At 57.0% G+C, this 15,267-nt stretch overlaps 2 protein-coding genes across 4 annotated transcripts; one reads left to right on the top strand and one right to left on the bottom strand.

Annotated features, from left to right (window-relative positions):
- Positions 1–1,361: 1,361 nt before the first annotated feature.
- On the bottom strand, positions 1,362–3,953 carry BYSL (bystin like). The gene is made up of 7 exons (XM_075722427.1): positions 3,680–3,953; positions 3,411–3,582; positions 3,176–3,314; positions 2,673–2,806; positions 2,378–2,538; positions 1,940–2,042; positions 1,362–1,735 (listed from the first exon to the last, which is right to left on the bottom strand). The coding sequence occupies exons 1-7, from the start codon at positions 3,951–3,953 to the stop codon at positions 1,387–1,389; spliced, it is 1,332 nt and encodes a 443-aa protein (XP_075578542.1). The 3' UTR covers positions 1,362–1,386.
- Positions 3,954–4,144: 191 nt separating this feature from the next.
- Positions 4,145–9,143, top strand: MED20 (mediator complex subunit 20). Of its 3 annotated transcripts, none has more exons than XM_075722283.1 (4): positions 4,145–4,158; positions 4,272–4,426; positions 6,036–6,289; positions 8,485–9,143. In XM_075722283.1, the coding sequence occupies exons 1-4, from the start codon at positions 4,145–4,147 to the stop codon at positions 8,698–8,700; spliced, it is 639 nt and encodes a 212-aa protein (XP_075578398.1). In that variant the 3' UTR covers positions 8,701–9,143. The 3 variants fall into 3 exon arrangements, with proteins under 3 accessions (XP_075578398.1, XP_075578397.1, XP_075578399.1); XM_075722282.1 differs by having other exon boundaries at positions 8,458–9,143; XM_075722284.1 differs by lacking the exons at positions 4,145–4,158; positions 4,272–4,426 and adding an exon at positions 5,192–5,239.
- Positions 9,144–15,267: the final 6,124 nt, after the last annotated feature.

Raw genomic sequence — 15,267 nt, 5'->3', positions numbered from 1 at the left:
CGGTGCTGCAGGGTGGTGAGAGCGTGCTGATGCGCCGTGCGAGCCCGGGCTATCTCTCGCACTCATCAGCTTTTGGCTTAAAGAAAAGAGATAAAAATCAGGAAGCCAAGGAAAAGGCGCTGCGGTGCGCAACCAGCCTGGGTGGCCGGGCTTGGCGTGCTGCTTTGCTTCACGTGGCTTCTGCTCCCGCCGCCGCCACTGTCACGGGAGAAGGTGCCCGCTCTCGAGCGCTGTCCCCGGCGCAGCCTGCTGCCGTAGGAAGCCGCAGGGGCTTTGCGCTGGATTCAGGGGCGAGGCCGGGTACTTGCAAGGCGCAAACCTTGCGGCATCGCAGTGGCGGCGATTCCCCAGGGTAAGCGCAGCGCCTCGCGGGACAGGGCAGGAAAAGCCCCAGTGGGTTTTCCAGCAGAGGTGGCGTGTGGGCAGGCTGCCATGGGCAGGCCAGGCACGTGGCCTCGAGGGCCAGCCGAGGACAGCAGCCCTGGGCCTTCACCAGCCTCACCGAGCAGCGTTTCAGGAAAATCCCTGGGGAAGGGGGTTGGCAGCGGGGCGGTGGGGATGGTGCCAGGCTCCCGGTGCTGCCCTCGTCTCTGCCCACGGCCACACACGCGCTCCCTGCGGCGTCCCGGCTCAGGCCCTGCGGCCAGCAGCAGCCGTGATGCGGCAGCTCCGCAGCCCGCTCCTGCCTGGTGACACCCGAGCCCTTGGGGAAACCCTCAAGCACCAACAGGAGCATTCCGCACCACACCCCACCCCCCCCCCCCCCCCCCGAGCAGTTTTGGGCTCTGGGACCAGCGTGGGGGTCCCTGCGCTGTCCCCCTGCCCGCCCTCCCTTTGCCCAACAGCGCAGGGCGGGAAGAGGGGGTGCACAGGGGTCCCTTTGCAGAGTGGGAAGAGGGGGTGCACAGGGGTCCCTTTGCGGTCAGAGGGACCAGTGCCGGCAGCGCAGATGCAGTCTGCGGCTCTGCGAGCCCCAGGGCCCGTGGCTTTGCTCTGCCACCTGCTGGGGACAGGACAGGGAGGGATGGGGCAGGAGGGCATGGGGATGCGGCCGCAGAGGGGTGCAGCTGCGGGGCAGAACCAGCCCTGGCTGACGGACACGGCTCGCGTTTTATTTTCCAATACAGGAACGGGGCAAACCCTCCCGGGACGCCGGTGGCACCGGGTTGTTCCCAGGTGGGACAGGGGCTGTCCTGCCCCGTGACGAGCAGTGCGGGGAGCGCGGTCCAGCTCTACGGGCACAGCCAGCCCCCAGCGCCCGCTCAGAGCAGCAGGATCCTGAGACAGACGCTCCCCAACAGCTTCGCTCCCGCGCCGGCCTCCCAGCTGCATCCAGCAGTGTCCCGGGAGCGGGGCGGGCTGCGGCTTTTCCCGGCCTCGCCCTGCTCATTCCATGGCCACGGGCTGCTGCCCCTCCACATCCCGCGTCTTGGAGTTCATCAGCTCCCGCCGGATCTCCGGCGAGATCTGCGGATGGCTGTGGAATTTGAGCAGCTCGAGCAAAGCCTCCTTCTGCTCCGAGGAGAGGTCCTCCTTGTAGCGCTGGGCCAAAGCCAGGAAGCTCTGGTGCCACAGCACGGGCAGGACCCGCTGGTCCGTGCGGAAGGCCAGGAAGTGGAAGACGAGGGCATCCACCACACGGAAGGGCAGGGCGTATTTCTTGTCGATGAGCAGCCGGAGGAAGATGCTGTTGGCGCCGCTGTACTGCATCTCAGCAATCTTCAGCATGGCCGCGCTGCGGGGACGGAGAGAGCACCGAGGTGAGGGCAGGGCAGGCAGGAGCCACGGGGCAGGCAGGCCTTGAATCTCGACCCTGAAGGGAGCCGAGCGAATCCCCCCTGCCTCCGAGATGCCGGAGAGGCTGAGGGACAGGCCCCAGGCGTTGCACCCGTGTTCCTAAAGGAGAACCTCTCCCCGCTCCGGCCTCCCAGCGTGTTACCTGGAGTGGAGGACGGGGATGGAGCACTTGGTGAGGATGCTGCCGATGATGATGGCCTCCCGCAGCGTGCAGGTCCCCGACTCGCACAGGGGGATGAGGATCCCTGCGGAAGCAGAAGAGTCAGGCGCCGCCTGTCTCAATCGCAGCAGGCAGAGCCGTGGGACGCGGGGCTCAGCCCCTTCTCCTATCCCAGGACGCATGTGACCCCAGGAAATAACAGCTCCACCACCAGCTGCTGTTACAGGGGTCGCAGCATCTCCCTGCCACCCAAGTAGCCCTGAACACCCTCAGGTTGCCGGACAAGACCAAGAGGAGACTCAAGACAGCTCGTAACCTGCCATCAAACCTCCAAAAGAACCCAAACATGTGCTCCTGCTGAGCTTCCCGGATAGCGAGAGGCTCCCAGGTAGGAACAGCAGTGCTGCAGCAAGTCCCCACCTTTGAACCAGGCTGCCGGCTTGAACAGAGCCTTCTTCAAAGCCATGTAGAGGTGAAAGTTGAGGCGCTTGTACTCGGCGATGTCATCCCTGACCCGCGGCAGCAGCACCAGGTTGTAGAACCGCTGGGCCATCCTCTCTTTCAGGTTGGATGAAAATATCCTGGGAAAAGCAAAGCGCAAAGCGAGGTGTGGAGAAAGGAGGCCGAGCAGGGGACAGCCTTGTGTTCTGAAAACCTGGTTCCAGTTACAGAAAAAGCTAAAAAATCCCACGTCAGCACCTCCCAGAGATCTTACCTGGTGGCTTGGTACATGGCAGCTGCTGTCCACGTCTCTGGCTCTGTGATGTAGAGAATCTGCTCCCAGTTGGACAAGGCAGGAATGATCTTAAATGCCTTGGGGAGTTTCCCGCTCCTGTATTTGGACAGCACCTGAAAAGACACAGACACAGGCCAGGCCATGACATATAGGTGCTGACAGCAGGGCTGCGGGACTTGTCTCACGACCAGGAGAAAGTTTTCCCCTCCCTTAGCACCTCTGGTAAGAAAGGACCATCCCTGGTCTTAAGAAAGGGCCGTCCCAGGACCATCCCGAGCACGGTGCTCAGGAGATCGTCACTCAGAAACTCTCCGAGCAACTTCAGCGACCAACACTACGCAAACCGCAGTTGACAGGCGGAACTGCCTGCACAGGGTATGGACGGAGCCAGTGTCACTGAGGGGGAGTGGGCGCCGAGGCGAAGGCCGTGGGGCTCAGCGCGGCGCTCGCCGGGCCCCGGGGCAGAGCTGCTTTGTCGTTACCTCTCTGACGCCCCGGTAGACCTCCAGGACGCGGGGATCGAGCTGGGGCATGGGGCAGCCCGATATCTCCGACAACGCCGTCTCCACCTCCGTCTGCTTCTCCGTGATCTTCTCCATGATGATGTCGGCCAGCGTGCGCCTGGGGCCGACGCAGGAGGGGCTCGAGTCAGGGGCCAAAGCGTCGGCCGCTGCCCCGGCCCGGCCCCTTCTCCCGCCGCCGCCTCCTCCTCCTCACCTCAGCGGCGGGTTCTTGTTCATAAACATCTCGATGGCCTTCTCGTCCTCGGGGTCCACCACCACCTCCCCGCAGAACTCCCCGCTCCGTCCCGCCGCCGCCGCCGCCTTCTCCAGCGAAGGCCACTCCTCGTCATCCTCCGAGTCCGAGCCGGGGCCGCGCACCGCCGGGCCTGCGGGGGAGCGGCGCTGGCTCAGCCCCGGGCCTCGCACCTTCGACGCCCGGGGGGGAGCCGGGGGGGGAACCGAGGGGGGGAACCGGGGGCTCACCCAGCGCCGTGCTGCGCTGCTTGGGGTCGGCGGGCGCTCCGGGGCCGTGCTCGGCCTCCAGCTCCTCCTGCTGCCGCCGCGCCTGCTCCAGGATGCGGCGGGAGAGCCGCGCGTCCACATAGCCCTCGCCGCCGCCGCCGCCGCCCTCCTCCTCCCCGGCCCGGCCGCCCCGCCGCTTCTCCCGCGCCGTGGGCCGCGGGGCCGCGTCCTGCAGGATCTGCTCGGCCAGCGGCACCGAGGGGCCGGGGCCCCGCGCCCGCCGGGCCTTGGGCATGGCGACGGGCCTGACAGCAGCCGCCACCGGCCGCGCGTGCGCCCTGGCTCCGCCCCTTCCGCCTCCGCCACGCCCCTTCCGGCGGCACAGCGGGGCCACGCCCCTTCCGGCGGCACAGCGGGGCCACGCCCCTTCCGGCGGCACAGCGGGGCCACGCCCCTTCCGGCGGCGGTTCCGTGGTGGCGGGCGGCATGGGGGTCACCTGGTACGGGCCGGGGCTCGGGGCTCGGGGCTCCCGCCGCGGGGAGCCGGGGCCCGGGCCCGGTGCCCGGGTCTCTGCCTGCTCCCGGCCCGGTCCCTGACTGTTGCCGGTTGCAGCGTGGCGCAGGTGCCCGTGGCGGAGGGGAAGAGCGTGCAGCAGACGGTGGAGATCCTGACGCGGAAGCTGGAGCTGCTGGGGGCCGAGAAGCAGGGGACGTTCTGCGTGGACTGCGAGACCTACCACACCGCCGCCTCCACCATCGGCAGCCAAGGTCAGCGCCGGGCCCACCCCGGGCCCGGAGCCGCCGCCTCCCCCAGCCCCTTCCCCCGGCCCCCGGGGTGGCAGCGCGGTGGCCCGTGGAAGCGGCGTCTGCCGCGGGTGAGGCCGCGGGGGGATTTGTCCAGACCCGGCAGAGCGGAGGCTTTCCCCGCGGGTTTATTTGTCACCGTGGGGAGCGAACAGCCATCTCGCTGCCTGCCGAACGCCTTCTCTGCCACGGAAGGTGCGCGCTGCCCTTCCCGTTGGCTCCGCTCCGGGAGAAGGAGCGTCCCCGTTACGTGCTCCCGGGGGAGACAGGGAAGGTCGGTGTCGGGCACGGTGCTGCGTGCTGGGGCTGCCCGCCAGCAAATGCCAGCCTGAGCTCTCCCGCCCGCTCGCCAGCACGGTTTTCCTGGTTGCCGATGTCCGTGTCGCGGGGCGAGCCATGCCTCGAGGATTCCTGAGCGGCCGTGTCAGGTATCTTTGCTGTCAGAGTGACTTTTTCCGTGAAGCTTTTTAAAATGCTGGTTCTGTCCGAGTCGATTTGGAGGCTGCGTTTTGCTCGGGGAGAGGATGGGTACAAGTCTCCTGGCAGCATCTTGCCGGCTGCTGCCTGCCCTGCCTCCGGGAGGGCGAGCGCCCGAGGGCAGGCGGTGCAGCCACCCTGCAAGCCGGAGGTGGGAGCGGAGGAGTGCCGGCTCCCAGGGCGGTGGGAGCAGCTCTGGGGAGGCTGAGGCATGGGACGACCCAGCCGTTGCCAGGGAATGTGCTTGGAGGACTCCAAATCCCCTCTTGATGTGGCACAGCCTAAACCGGTAGCTCAAAGGTATGGCGTGGCCTGCTCGCCTTGAGGGGCTGCTTCGGCCTCTTTCTTTCTCCAAAATGCCTGGATTTTCACATCATTTAAAAATGCCGATGTGAACATCACCGTGGTGGCCCTGTGGCTGCAGAGGTCAGCGCTGAGCCCACGCAGCCTCAGGGCTCTGCTCAGCCGATGTGCCCGGACAGATCCATCTGAAGCTTCCAGAGCAGCTTTTTGCTGCTTTTTCCGCAGCTGGAACTTGCACGGCCCCATGTGTGGAAAAGCTTTTTTGACCTAGGTGGATAAATGAGAATTTTTTCCAGCTTTTAAAGCATGGCGCAAGCCAGGCGCGTCCTCTCTGGACACGCTGTTTTCCAGAGCGTGTCCCAGCACGTCCTCTCCCAGCAGGACCAGTGGGTGCGTGGGAGGGAGAGGCAAAGCCTGACCTTCCTCTGGTGACTGTGGGCCGGAGGGCAGTCAGCGGATGCCCAGCCCCACATTTGGGGATGGGAGGTGGGTGCTCTTTGCTGACCACCCCCCACAGTCCACTAGGGATCTGGCCTCCAGCTTGGCCTCTGGTCTCCGAGTTGTGCTGGCCTATTATCCTTGGGCTGCAGAAGAATTTTATTCCCCTTTAAATCTTGAGAAGGAAATACAATCTATTCACTGAGCAGCCAGAGAACAAGTGTGTGCGAGTGGTACAAGGACCCTGGAATTAAAGCAACGAGGAGGACAAAGGAAAAACCAGGTGCTGCTTTAAAGCACATCCGAGTGCAGGACTGTTGGGTTTACAGCCCAAATCCCATTGCTCTTATTTCAGGGCAGACGGGCAAGCTGATGTATGTGATGCACAACTCCGAATATCCCCTCAGCTGCTTTGCTCTCTTTGAAAATGGTCCCTGCCTCATAGCAGATGCCAACTTTGATATCCTTATGGTGAAGTTGAAAGGCTTCTTCCAGAATGCCAAGGCGAACAAGATAGAGAGCCGGGGCACCCGCTACCAGTACTGTGACTTCTTGGTGAAGGTGGGCACGGTTACAATGGGGCCCAGTGCACGTGGGATATCTGTGGAGGTAAGAATCGTTTTTGAATGGTGTGAAATACAACTACAGAGAGGGAAATCCCATGTTGGAGGCTAGATGAGAAATCCCCCGTCTCTTCTGTGTCTCGATTGTATTGCTCGTTGCTGGGAGTTTGGTAGTTTGTACTAGATATGTTCATGTATGCAGCAGGCAGGGTATTTATCCCCTTTTCACAACAAGGTTTAATTCAGGCAGGTACTTTGGGGCTCAGCTGCAGCTATGGAAAAGCCTGTCATTGAAGCGTCAATAAACAAAACCCTGAAGGGATGCCATCAAACTAAAAAGCTGCTTAAAGTCCTGACGCACAACACTAGCAGCGCGCTTCAGGTTAATAAGCATACCAAGGGGGACAGAACAGCTTCTTCAGCTGCTAATTCGATGCTGAGTTGGGTTTTGCTTTCTTTCCCCATCTCAAGCAGACAGTGTCAGGGCTGAGGCAGCCCAGGGAGAGCAGGGCCCTCCTGCCTCACGTTCTGCTCACATGGTGTAGAGATGGTCTTGTCCTCACCAGGGAGCTTTTGGCCGGCATCAGTCCTACCCCGTGGCGTGCCGACCTGGATTGCCGCACCGTGGGGTGCACCGCGGGCTTGAAGCCTGCCATCAAACTGCTTCCGCGCTCTCCGCTCGGTGCCGTGACTGCTGATGAGGCTCAAGAGCATCGGTTGCCAGCTGCCGACGGGCATTTCACAGGGTGGAAGCTGGGCTGAAGCAAACTCTAAAGGGAGATCCTTCAGCGTACACGAAGGGGCATGGGAGGATCTAGGAAGGCATTTGGGGAGACAGTTGGCTGAGTGCAAGCGTGAGTCAAAGGCTCACAAGCCACAGGCAAGCCTCAGCCGGGCTGAAAAACATCTCGGAAAAAGACAAAGAGCTGGGCTACGCTGGTATGGGAAGGGCAAAGCAGAGTAGGTCAGACTCCAGACACCTAGATATATTGGTGCCTAACAGTCTTCAAGATAGCTGAGAATTAGGTGCTTAAAAGTCCTTCAAAATCCAAGTTTATGCTTTTCTAAACAGACAAATCCTATTATCTGATACACAACTAATAGTCACGCTGCGTCTACTCGGGCAGGTGTTCCTAGCCAGCAGGGACCGAGGATTGAGAAACAGCTTGTTTCTTCACTGCAGTAAACACAGGTGTTGTAGCGTCAGCGTTGCTACTGACCTGGGGTTAAACAGAAGCTTGTTTTACCCTAAACTTGAGTTCAGGACCAGATTTGCCAGGTGGTCTGGCTGCTTCTGTTTTAGTTTAGTAGGGGTTTTTTTTAGGGTTTGCATTAGGACCTACTCCTGATTTGGGACCAGACTCATATTTAGTAAAACGCTTCAAGTTCTTAAGTCCCAAGGCTTTTTCCAGTATGCTCATGAAAGACATCTCGGCCACACGAGTCATCGACCTACCAGCATGTGGGAATGAAGTTTGGTTTTGGGTGGGGTAAAGTCAATGTGACGTTTGAACCAAAGTCCCAAGATCTCCACTGTTGGGGATTTACTAAAAGCAATGCCCTTACAGGGTACGTTTTACCTCCCCTTCCCTTTTGAAGGGATTGCTTGCATGTTCCCAGCATGTCCTGTTGATTTCTATTTGTCCATCCTCGTTATACGCTAAATATTCTCAGACATTTTTATAAAAAGCATTCTCTCTCTAGTGAGGCAGAGAGAGGAAACTCTCTACAACTACCTGAAAGGAGGTTGTAGCGAGGTGGGTGGTGGTCTCTTCTCCCAAGTAGATAACAATAGGACGAGAGGAAATGGGCTCAAGTTGCGTCAGGGGAGGTCTAGATTGGATATTAGGAAAAATATCCACAGAGAGGTGGTGGAGTCCCCATTCCTGGAAGCGTTCAAAAAACGGGCAGACGTGGCACTTTGGGATATGGTTTAGTGGGCATGGTGGGGTTGGGTTGATGGTTGGACTGATGATCTTAGAGGTCCTTTCCAACCTTAATGATTCCTAGTTTTTACTTTCATTATAAATGATCCAGCCACCAAGCCAGGAGGCATGGGGTTGCTACTCTACCCTTAATTGGTTTAGTGGTGGACTTGGTAGTGTTAGGTTAATGGTTGGACTGGATGATCTTAAAGGTCTTTTTCAACCTAAATGATTCTGTGATTCTATGAAAGCGGGTTGCCTCCTGCATGGTTATTGCCCCTGCCACGAGCTTCAGGGCTGTGGTTTCTGTTGCCAGGTGGAGTACTGCCCCTGCGTGATAGCCAACGACTGCTGGAACCTGCTCATGGAGTTCATGCAGAGCTTCATGGGGAACCACACTCCCGGTATCCCGTCCGTGTTTGGCACCAAGCACGACAGCATCTACAGCCCAGCGGACACGATGGTTCAGTACATGGAGCTGTTCAACAAGATCCGCAAGCAGCAGCAGGTGCCTGTAGCGGGGATCAGATGAAAGGACTCCCTGGAGCCCCATTTAGAGCGACTGCGTCCTTGTTTCTGCCTCCCCATCTGGATCAGGAGTCCCTCCAAAAAGCGGCACTGGAGGCAGCCCAAGGTTTTTTATTTTTTTCTCAATCTCTTCCCCCCGTTTCAAAGCAAAGTTCTTGAATGTTGTGTGTATTTCTTATTGTCCTCCTTCATGTTTTTGAGCGTGTCTGGGATCAGGCCTGTGGTTCTGATGATTCTTAGTACAGTGCTTCGTGCAGGGGATTACTGTTCGTCAGCAGAAGGAGGGAAAAGGAGAAATTCCAGCCAAATGCGTGCAAGGGCAGAGTTTCCTTGACTGCAAACAGCTACATGAGAGATTTCTTTTTTTTTTTTTTTTTGACATCCACGTGAAAGTGTCTTGTTATTTTTCATCGAAATAAAAAGCTGTATTTTGTGAGGAGATGCAGTCTTTCTGCACAGCAAGTGTTGTGCTGTTTTGTATTGTTTATTTACAGCTTTTGAAATTTTCTGTTGCATGGAGACAATTCTTCAGCAGAGTTTTATCTTTGATTTGGTTCAAGTGCTTTATACCCCTGAAGCAAACTAATTTCCCTGTGGCAAAATCTACAGGAATTTTTGCATTCCTATTATGGGTATGTTCTTAGCTTGCCTTCATCTTTTCTATCTGATGGGAGTATTAAAATCTCCTACCTCTCAGATGATACCGATGAAGCCTCATGATAAATAAATAAATAAGCCTGGTAGGAGCCCTCTCATGCATTGAAAGAGGATACCAACCACTTTATCTCATTGTTTGAGAGGTAGGTAATAAACGTCCTATCCCTGCACACCATTTCTCATTTGAGAAATCCTGGTGACTTCAGTAGATTTAATGCAGTAAGGAAGGATTCGGAGAATAAGAGCCAAAAATTTATTATAAGACTTAACTATATGATATCGCTTGAGTACTTCTCTTTTTTTTTTGTGGTGATTTATTTTTACAGCAAGTAAACCAGAGAAATTAGATCCCTTTTGAGCTATCTGTCCCCTTGGTTTTACATGTTCAGTAGCTGTCTGGCTCGTAGCTGTCATTTTTTTCTTCTCCTCCCTGCTCGGTCTTAGAATAAGCAGAAACAGCCTCATTGAGCCACCAACCTTTGCGCTGAGCTTCCTTTATGGTTCCTGGGAAGGCTGTGTGTAGCAGGGTTCCACCTCTGCAGCCCATGTCCTGGACGTAAAGGGCAGGTGTAGAGAAGGTCTAAAGGATGGGTTTAGGAAGGGAGATTTGCAAGGCCAGTGGGTTCCTCGTGAAGATGCAGTGTGCCTCTTGCTCTCAGAAAATATTGTTGGTTCCTGGCTAGTATGTGGGTCTTCAAGAGTCTGAAGAGCAAGTAAAACAGAAATAGATTTTTCCTAAATAGATTTTTTCCTTCTGAAGTGGGGGGAGGGGGCGGGGGGGGCGGGGAAGGGGAAGGAACTGGTTTATTACTTGCTTTGCTGGCTGGTGGAGAACTAGGTATTTAGATATGACTTCTTTGTGATTATCACTTATACCTGGAAGCCTAATTAACTGTTAGAGTGCCTAGAGCTTTTAGTGTAGGCATTAATACATTTAATCAGCACTGGGTCCAGAAAGATCTGGTTAATGAGCCATAATAAATGGCATAATGTACCATAAGTATGTTAGAAATTCCAACATGCTGAATATACTGAATTTTTGCAACTCTTAGCTCAAGTTCATGACATGTGGGCTGACTTCAGTGGGACTATTAGTTTTCAGTGATGAAAATTCAGTGAGAATCTGACCTACTGTCATTCCACGTAGTTAAGTGTGGCTGGGAAAACTTACGAAAGCAAACTGTAGTCTTTGTAGGCATAGTTATTTCTGTCCTGTTTCCCATTTTAAGTCTTAAGGTTAAAAAAAAAAAAACAAACCCTTTTAATGATCAGATAGTCATGCTGAAACTTGCTAATGCTTTATTAATTCCCGAAAGATGCGTTCTGTAACCAGAGATGTCAAAACTCTGGTCACATGTCTTAAAAACATAAAATGTGTCTGGGGACATCTGTACTCTTATTAATACATTGTACTGTTCCTAGAGTAATAAAATGGGACCCCTTGAGCTACATTCTGCCTTCAATTACACCATTACAGCCATTGACGTCAGTAGGTTTCCACGTGTGTAAGGATGGGGAGGATTTAGCCCTTTATGTCTTAGCAAAAATGCCTGTTGGTGTAACTGCATTCTGTGAATAAGGAGATCAGCTGCCTCACACGAGAGGCTGCTTTTACTCTCAGGCTTTTTACTTTCTTGAGGGACAAAATGTTTTTCAGTCTCATTAGCTGCAGTAATCCTCCTCGTTCTGCCCCCCCCGCCCAGCATCAATATGGCAGGTTAACTTGGCTTCGAACATGCTAGTCTGCATCTTAACAAGTCTTCAGGGGGCTTTCAGTTGTGTTACATTAATGGATTGAGCCAGTGTAATTGAAAACCACCCTAATTTTGCCTGTCAAGGCATGGTCTGGAAGGTGGTTTTCCTGTTGCTCCCCAGTGTTTTCTCAGAGAATGCAAGATCTAGAGGGAGAGGCTGCCAAGCTGCAGTCCTGTACCACTGTGGATCCTTTTTTCTGCTTCTGCACCTCACAAAAATCACTGGCAATGATGTTGCGTTCTGTGAGTTGAAGCCTGACCTACAGGGGACTGAGGATCTTGGGGACGTGGGTCTTGCGCTTGCATCGTTACAGCTTTCGCCCTCCCAGCTCTAAGTAGAGGCTGGGTGATGTTGCCAGGGTCACCAGCACTGCAGTGGCAGAGAGAGTCCAAGTCGCACTGCCACGCTGGGGATACTGCGGGCTTTTGTTCTGTTTTGTGCTGTGGTATTTTTTATGAGGGAGTACTTGCATAGCAGCTGCACCCTGCTAAGCTTTACAAAGAGAGGGAGGACATGAGGGCCTCGTTAATCTTCAGTTTTAATTCTTAGCAGACATTACAGACTGAGGGCTCATTCCAATGGGGAGCTGTTGAAGAGTTGAGAGGTGTGTGACTGCATTTCTGTGCAGGTATGGGTTCAAAACAGACCAGGCACTGGTCAGAAAGGGAAGGTGTAGAGAAAAGATGACAAAGCTCACAGGAAGTGGAATTTGTGGGAAGGCCTGGCTGGTGAAGGAGCTCACAAGGAGACCACGAGGCTGTGGAGTGTCCTTGTGCCATGGCAGAAGAAAGCATGCTCCCACCTGTCGCCATAAATTGCAGTGCTTTGCCTCAAAACTTACTGGGGCAAAATGAGGGGGACGACACTTTGTCCCTGTGCGAAGGAATCGTGTCTGTGACACCACTGACCTGTGCTTCATGTCATGGGTGCTGTGCAGTCCACAACTGCTTGCTTGCAGCTTTGCCCCGGCTCAGTGCTGCCCAGAGAGCAGGACTTGCCGCTGCTCCCGACGGTGCCTCCTGCAGGCTGCAAAAAAGTGAGTTGTCCCAGTGGGCGCGGGTGACTCCTGAATGTGGCTGTCCCTTGGCTGGGGACAGGCTTCTCCCCTGGCCTCAGTGCTGATGTCCCTTTGTCTCTGACAACACGTTTCCATCTCCTTGTGGCTCGTCGCCACAGCGAGGAGACCTAGGCGCCTTCAAGTGACCTCTGGCAAAGGCCAGTATGGCTCACGGGGACTCATCTGTGTGCCATCAGTGCTGTGTGGCCCGTGGGGTGCCCACCTCTGTCACCTCAGGGCCCCCCATCACCTCAGGGGCTCTGTGAGGTGCCCCCTCATGACTTTAGGGGCTCTGTGGGGCGTCCCCCTCCTGTCACCTCAGGGGCCCTGTGGGGTGCCACCTCATGACTTTAGGGGCCCTGTGGGGTGCCCCCCCCCCCCGTCGCCTCAGGGGCCCTGTGGGGTGCCCCCCCCCCGTCACCTCAGCGGCCCTGTGGGGTGCCCCCCCCGTCACCTCAGGGGCCCCGCGGGACCGCGCCACCTCCCGCGCTGCCCCTTTAAGAGTCCCTTTGTCTCCGAAACATCCTTATTTACCCTCCTGTGACTCAACCAAACTTCAGTGTGGGATTCACAAAGCCCGGTACGTCACCGTCCGGGGCCGGGCCCGCGCAGTCCCCGCCCCTCGGCGCTGCCCTCCCGCTACTCGACCGCAAGCCATTGAAGAGCTCTCCCTAGCGGCTACGCAGAGCTCGTAAGCTCCGCCAGAACTCTCGCTGCCGCGGCGTAGACTGCGCGAACGGCGTCCGTCGGTGAGCTCAGCCGCGCCGTTAGCGCCGGGGGCTCCGCTCTACGGAATTGGCGTAAGCGGCGGCGCTGAATAGGGAGCGGGGCGAGGGGGGCGGGCGGGAGCGCTGTGTGGCGTGCTCTCCAGCCAACGGCGGGGCGGGGCGGGGCGCGGCGGGCGGCCAATGGGCGGGGAGAGAGGCGTGGCCGGCGGCCGTTGGGGTGTCTTGCGCTGGGTGACAGCTCGCGCGTGCTGATGATGGCGGTAAATAAAGGGGCCGGGGGGGGGGGGGGGGGGGGAGAGGCCGCGACCCCCCGTGAGGGCGGGGGGGGGGGGGAGAGGGGCGGGGGTATGGGTGGGGGCACCCCGCTGTGAGGAGGGTGCTGAGGGGTCCTCGGTGCCCCCCCCCCCCGTCTGAAAGGGTCCCGCTCCCCGGTGCGGTTGTGGGGCGCGGGGGGGCCTGAGGCGCCCCCCCCCCCGCCCCAGGCCCTGCCCTGGCGGCCGCCGCCTTTGTCTGCGGGCGGGAGCCCCGCGCCCGCCCCGGCGGCTCCGCAACTTTCCCTTTGTTGAGGCGCGGGGGCTCTGGGAGCGCCCCCCCCCCCGCCCCCCCCCCCGGGACAGGCCCCTCCCGGCGGGGCCCTCCCGGGCGCTCTACCGCCCCCCGCCGGCCGGGCGGGGCAACAGCGCCGGGGGCCGCGTCCTGCCGCGGGTGGGTGCGTGGGGGCCGCGGGTCGTGGCCTTGCTGCCGGCGGGGGGGGGGGGGGGGGGGGGGCGAGCATTAAAACGCTCCCCCGTAACCCCCCCATGTGCTTGGAGGGGGCAGAGGGCACAGAAATGGGGAAGAGCGGTGCTGGTTCGGGGGGGCAGCGCACACAGAAACCCCGTGGGTTCTGTCTGTTCCAGGGAAGCAGCAGAAGTTTAATAACGCCGGGGTGGGGGGGCTGGGGGCATCTTGGGTTTAGGTCCCTCGATGGCGAGCGTCCGCCTCGGGACGCAAAACATGCTTTAAAATCGCGTTTTAAACACCACTCGAAGCAGAGGGGGGGGGGGGGGTCGTGGCAATTTATATCCCCTCCTGCGAATGCTCGAATAACCGAAGAAAATCACCGCTTCCGCACGTGAGCCCCTCCAAACAGGAGGCGGTTTTAGAAGAGCTGCTAATTTTAGGAAGCGCGCCTGCTAATCGTGTTACGTGCAATTGTACGTAGGAAAAAGCAGCACGATCTGTGTGTCAAAACAGCTCCTGATCTCCAGGTACAGTCAGCGGGGAATATTGACAGATGTGATGAAAGCGCCCGGTTAGTTTGAAATATATGAAGTGGAGGGGGGGGGAGCATCTTTACTTTTCAGAGCTACGCTTGTACTTTTAATCAGGGAAAGATGCTGCGAGCTCTTGAAGTCGCTGAGCTCGTCTCGTGTGAAATGTTGCGAAATTTGGTCCTTTTATATACCGCTGCTTCAGAGAAGATGCTCGCTGGAACCTGAGGAGTGTGCAGTGAAAGATGCGGTAGGCGCTGCTGATTCCTCAGCCCAGGCAAAACTCTAATTGACTTCGGCGGGAGCTTCTCCTGAAGGAGCATCAATCGTTCTCCTGCAAAGGCAAGGCAAAAAATAGGGACCGGATTAAAAGGGATGATAGGGAGGTGGGATGAGAAGCAAAAATAAGGTGTCGGGGAGGAGGAGGAAGGGGGCTGTTGGTGGGGAAGAGATCTGAGCTGTTGCTGGAGACAAGGAAACGCGCGGCTGGGACGTGGGAATGAGGAGAGGAGAAGGAGCTGCAGGAGCGGGGAGGGTGAGAGCAGGTAAATCAGTGGAATTGCGCATATAAAAACTGTGCATGAGTGAACGCTGTGGATTAAACTTGCCCTGGGATTAAACAAGTGTCGGTCTAGCAGAAGTGCCTGGAGTCGCACCCTGGCTACAACCGGCAGTAAATGTGGTGCTGGGGTTTGCGCTGAATTTCTGCTTCTCTGCCTTCGGCAGCTACGCTTGGGGGTTCCTGTTGTTTAACAATTGTCAGATATGTTGGTATGATGTTAAAAAAAAAAAGGAGAGGGCAACAAGAGCATTTGGTGTTGTTTTTAATTGCTTTGAAAATATTCTAGGTGCAAAGGTTTGAAAATTATGTGCCAAACATGAGCAGCATTTGATGTCTCTGAGCTAGGTGTGCTTTCAAATACGAGGCTGCAAACAGTAAACGCTTGTGTATTTTTTTCCCCTAATCGTTCTTCCTATTAATCTGAGCTGACTTCAAGAGAAAAGGGCGTTTTGAAGTTGGCAGCTTTTCAGGTCTGGAATAGTTCTTGGTCTTGTGCAAGTCCTGTTTGTTACAAAGAATTTTGCTTATTCAGGAGCAGGGCTTAACAATAGTCACATAT

Source organism: Pelecanus crispus, chromosome 17, assembly GCF_030463565.1.
Source record: "Pelecanus crispus isolate bPelCri1 chromosome 17, bPelCri1.pri, whole genome shotgun sequence".
Taxonomy (NCBI): Eukaryota; Metazoa; Chordata; class Aves; order Pelecaniformes; family Pelecanidae; genus Pelecanus; species Pelecanus crispus.
Note: the sequence above shows the minus strand (reverse complement) of the source record. Positions and strands in the feature narration are given on the sequence as shown.

Bases quoted from the DNA above. Each gene is read 5' to 3' on its own strand.
- BYSL (XM_075722427.1), bottom strand. From the start codon at position 3,953: ATGCCCAAGGCCCGGCGGGCGCGGGGCCCCGGCCCCTCGGTGCCGCTG. The intron at 3,315-3,410 runs GTGAGGAGGAGG...CGTCGGCCCCAG, and splicing joins AACAAGAACCCGCCGCTGAG to GCGCACGCTGGCCGACATCA. The intron at 2,043-2,377 runs GTGGGGACTTGC...CTGCTTCCGCAG, and splicing joins GCCGGCAGCCTGGTTCAAAG to GGATCCTCATCCCCCTGTGC.
- MED20 (XM_075722282.1), top strand. The intron at 4,427-6,035 runs GTCAGCGCCGGG...CTCTTATTTCAG, and splicing joins CTCCACCATCGGCAGCCAAG to GGCAGACGGGCAAGCTGATG. The intron at 6,290-8,457 runs GTAAGAATCGTT...CCCTGCCACGAG, and splicing joins CACGTGGGATATCTGTGGAG to CTTCAGGGCTGTGGTTTCTG.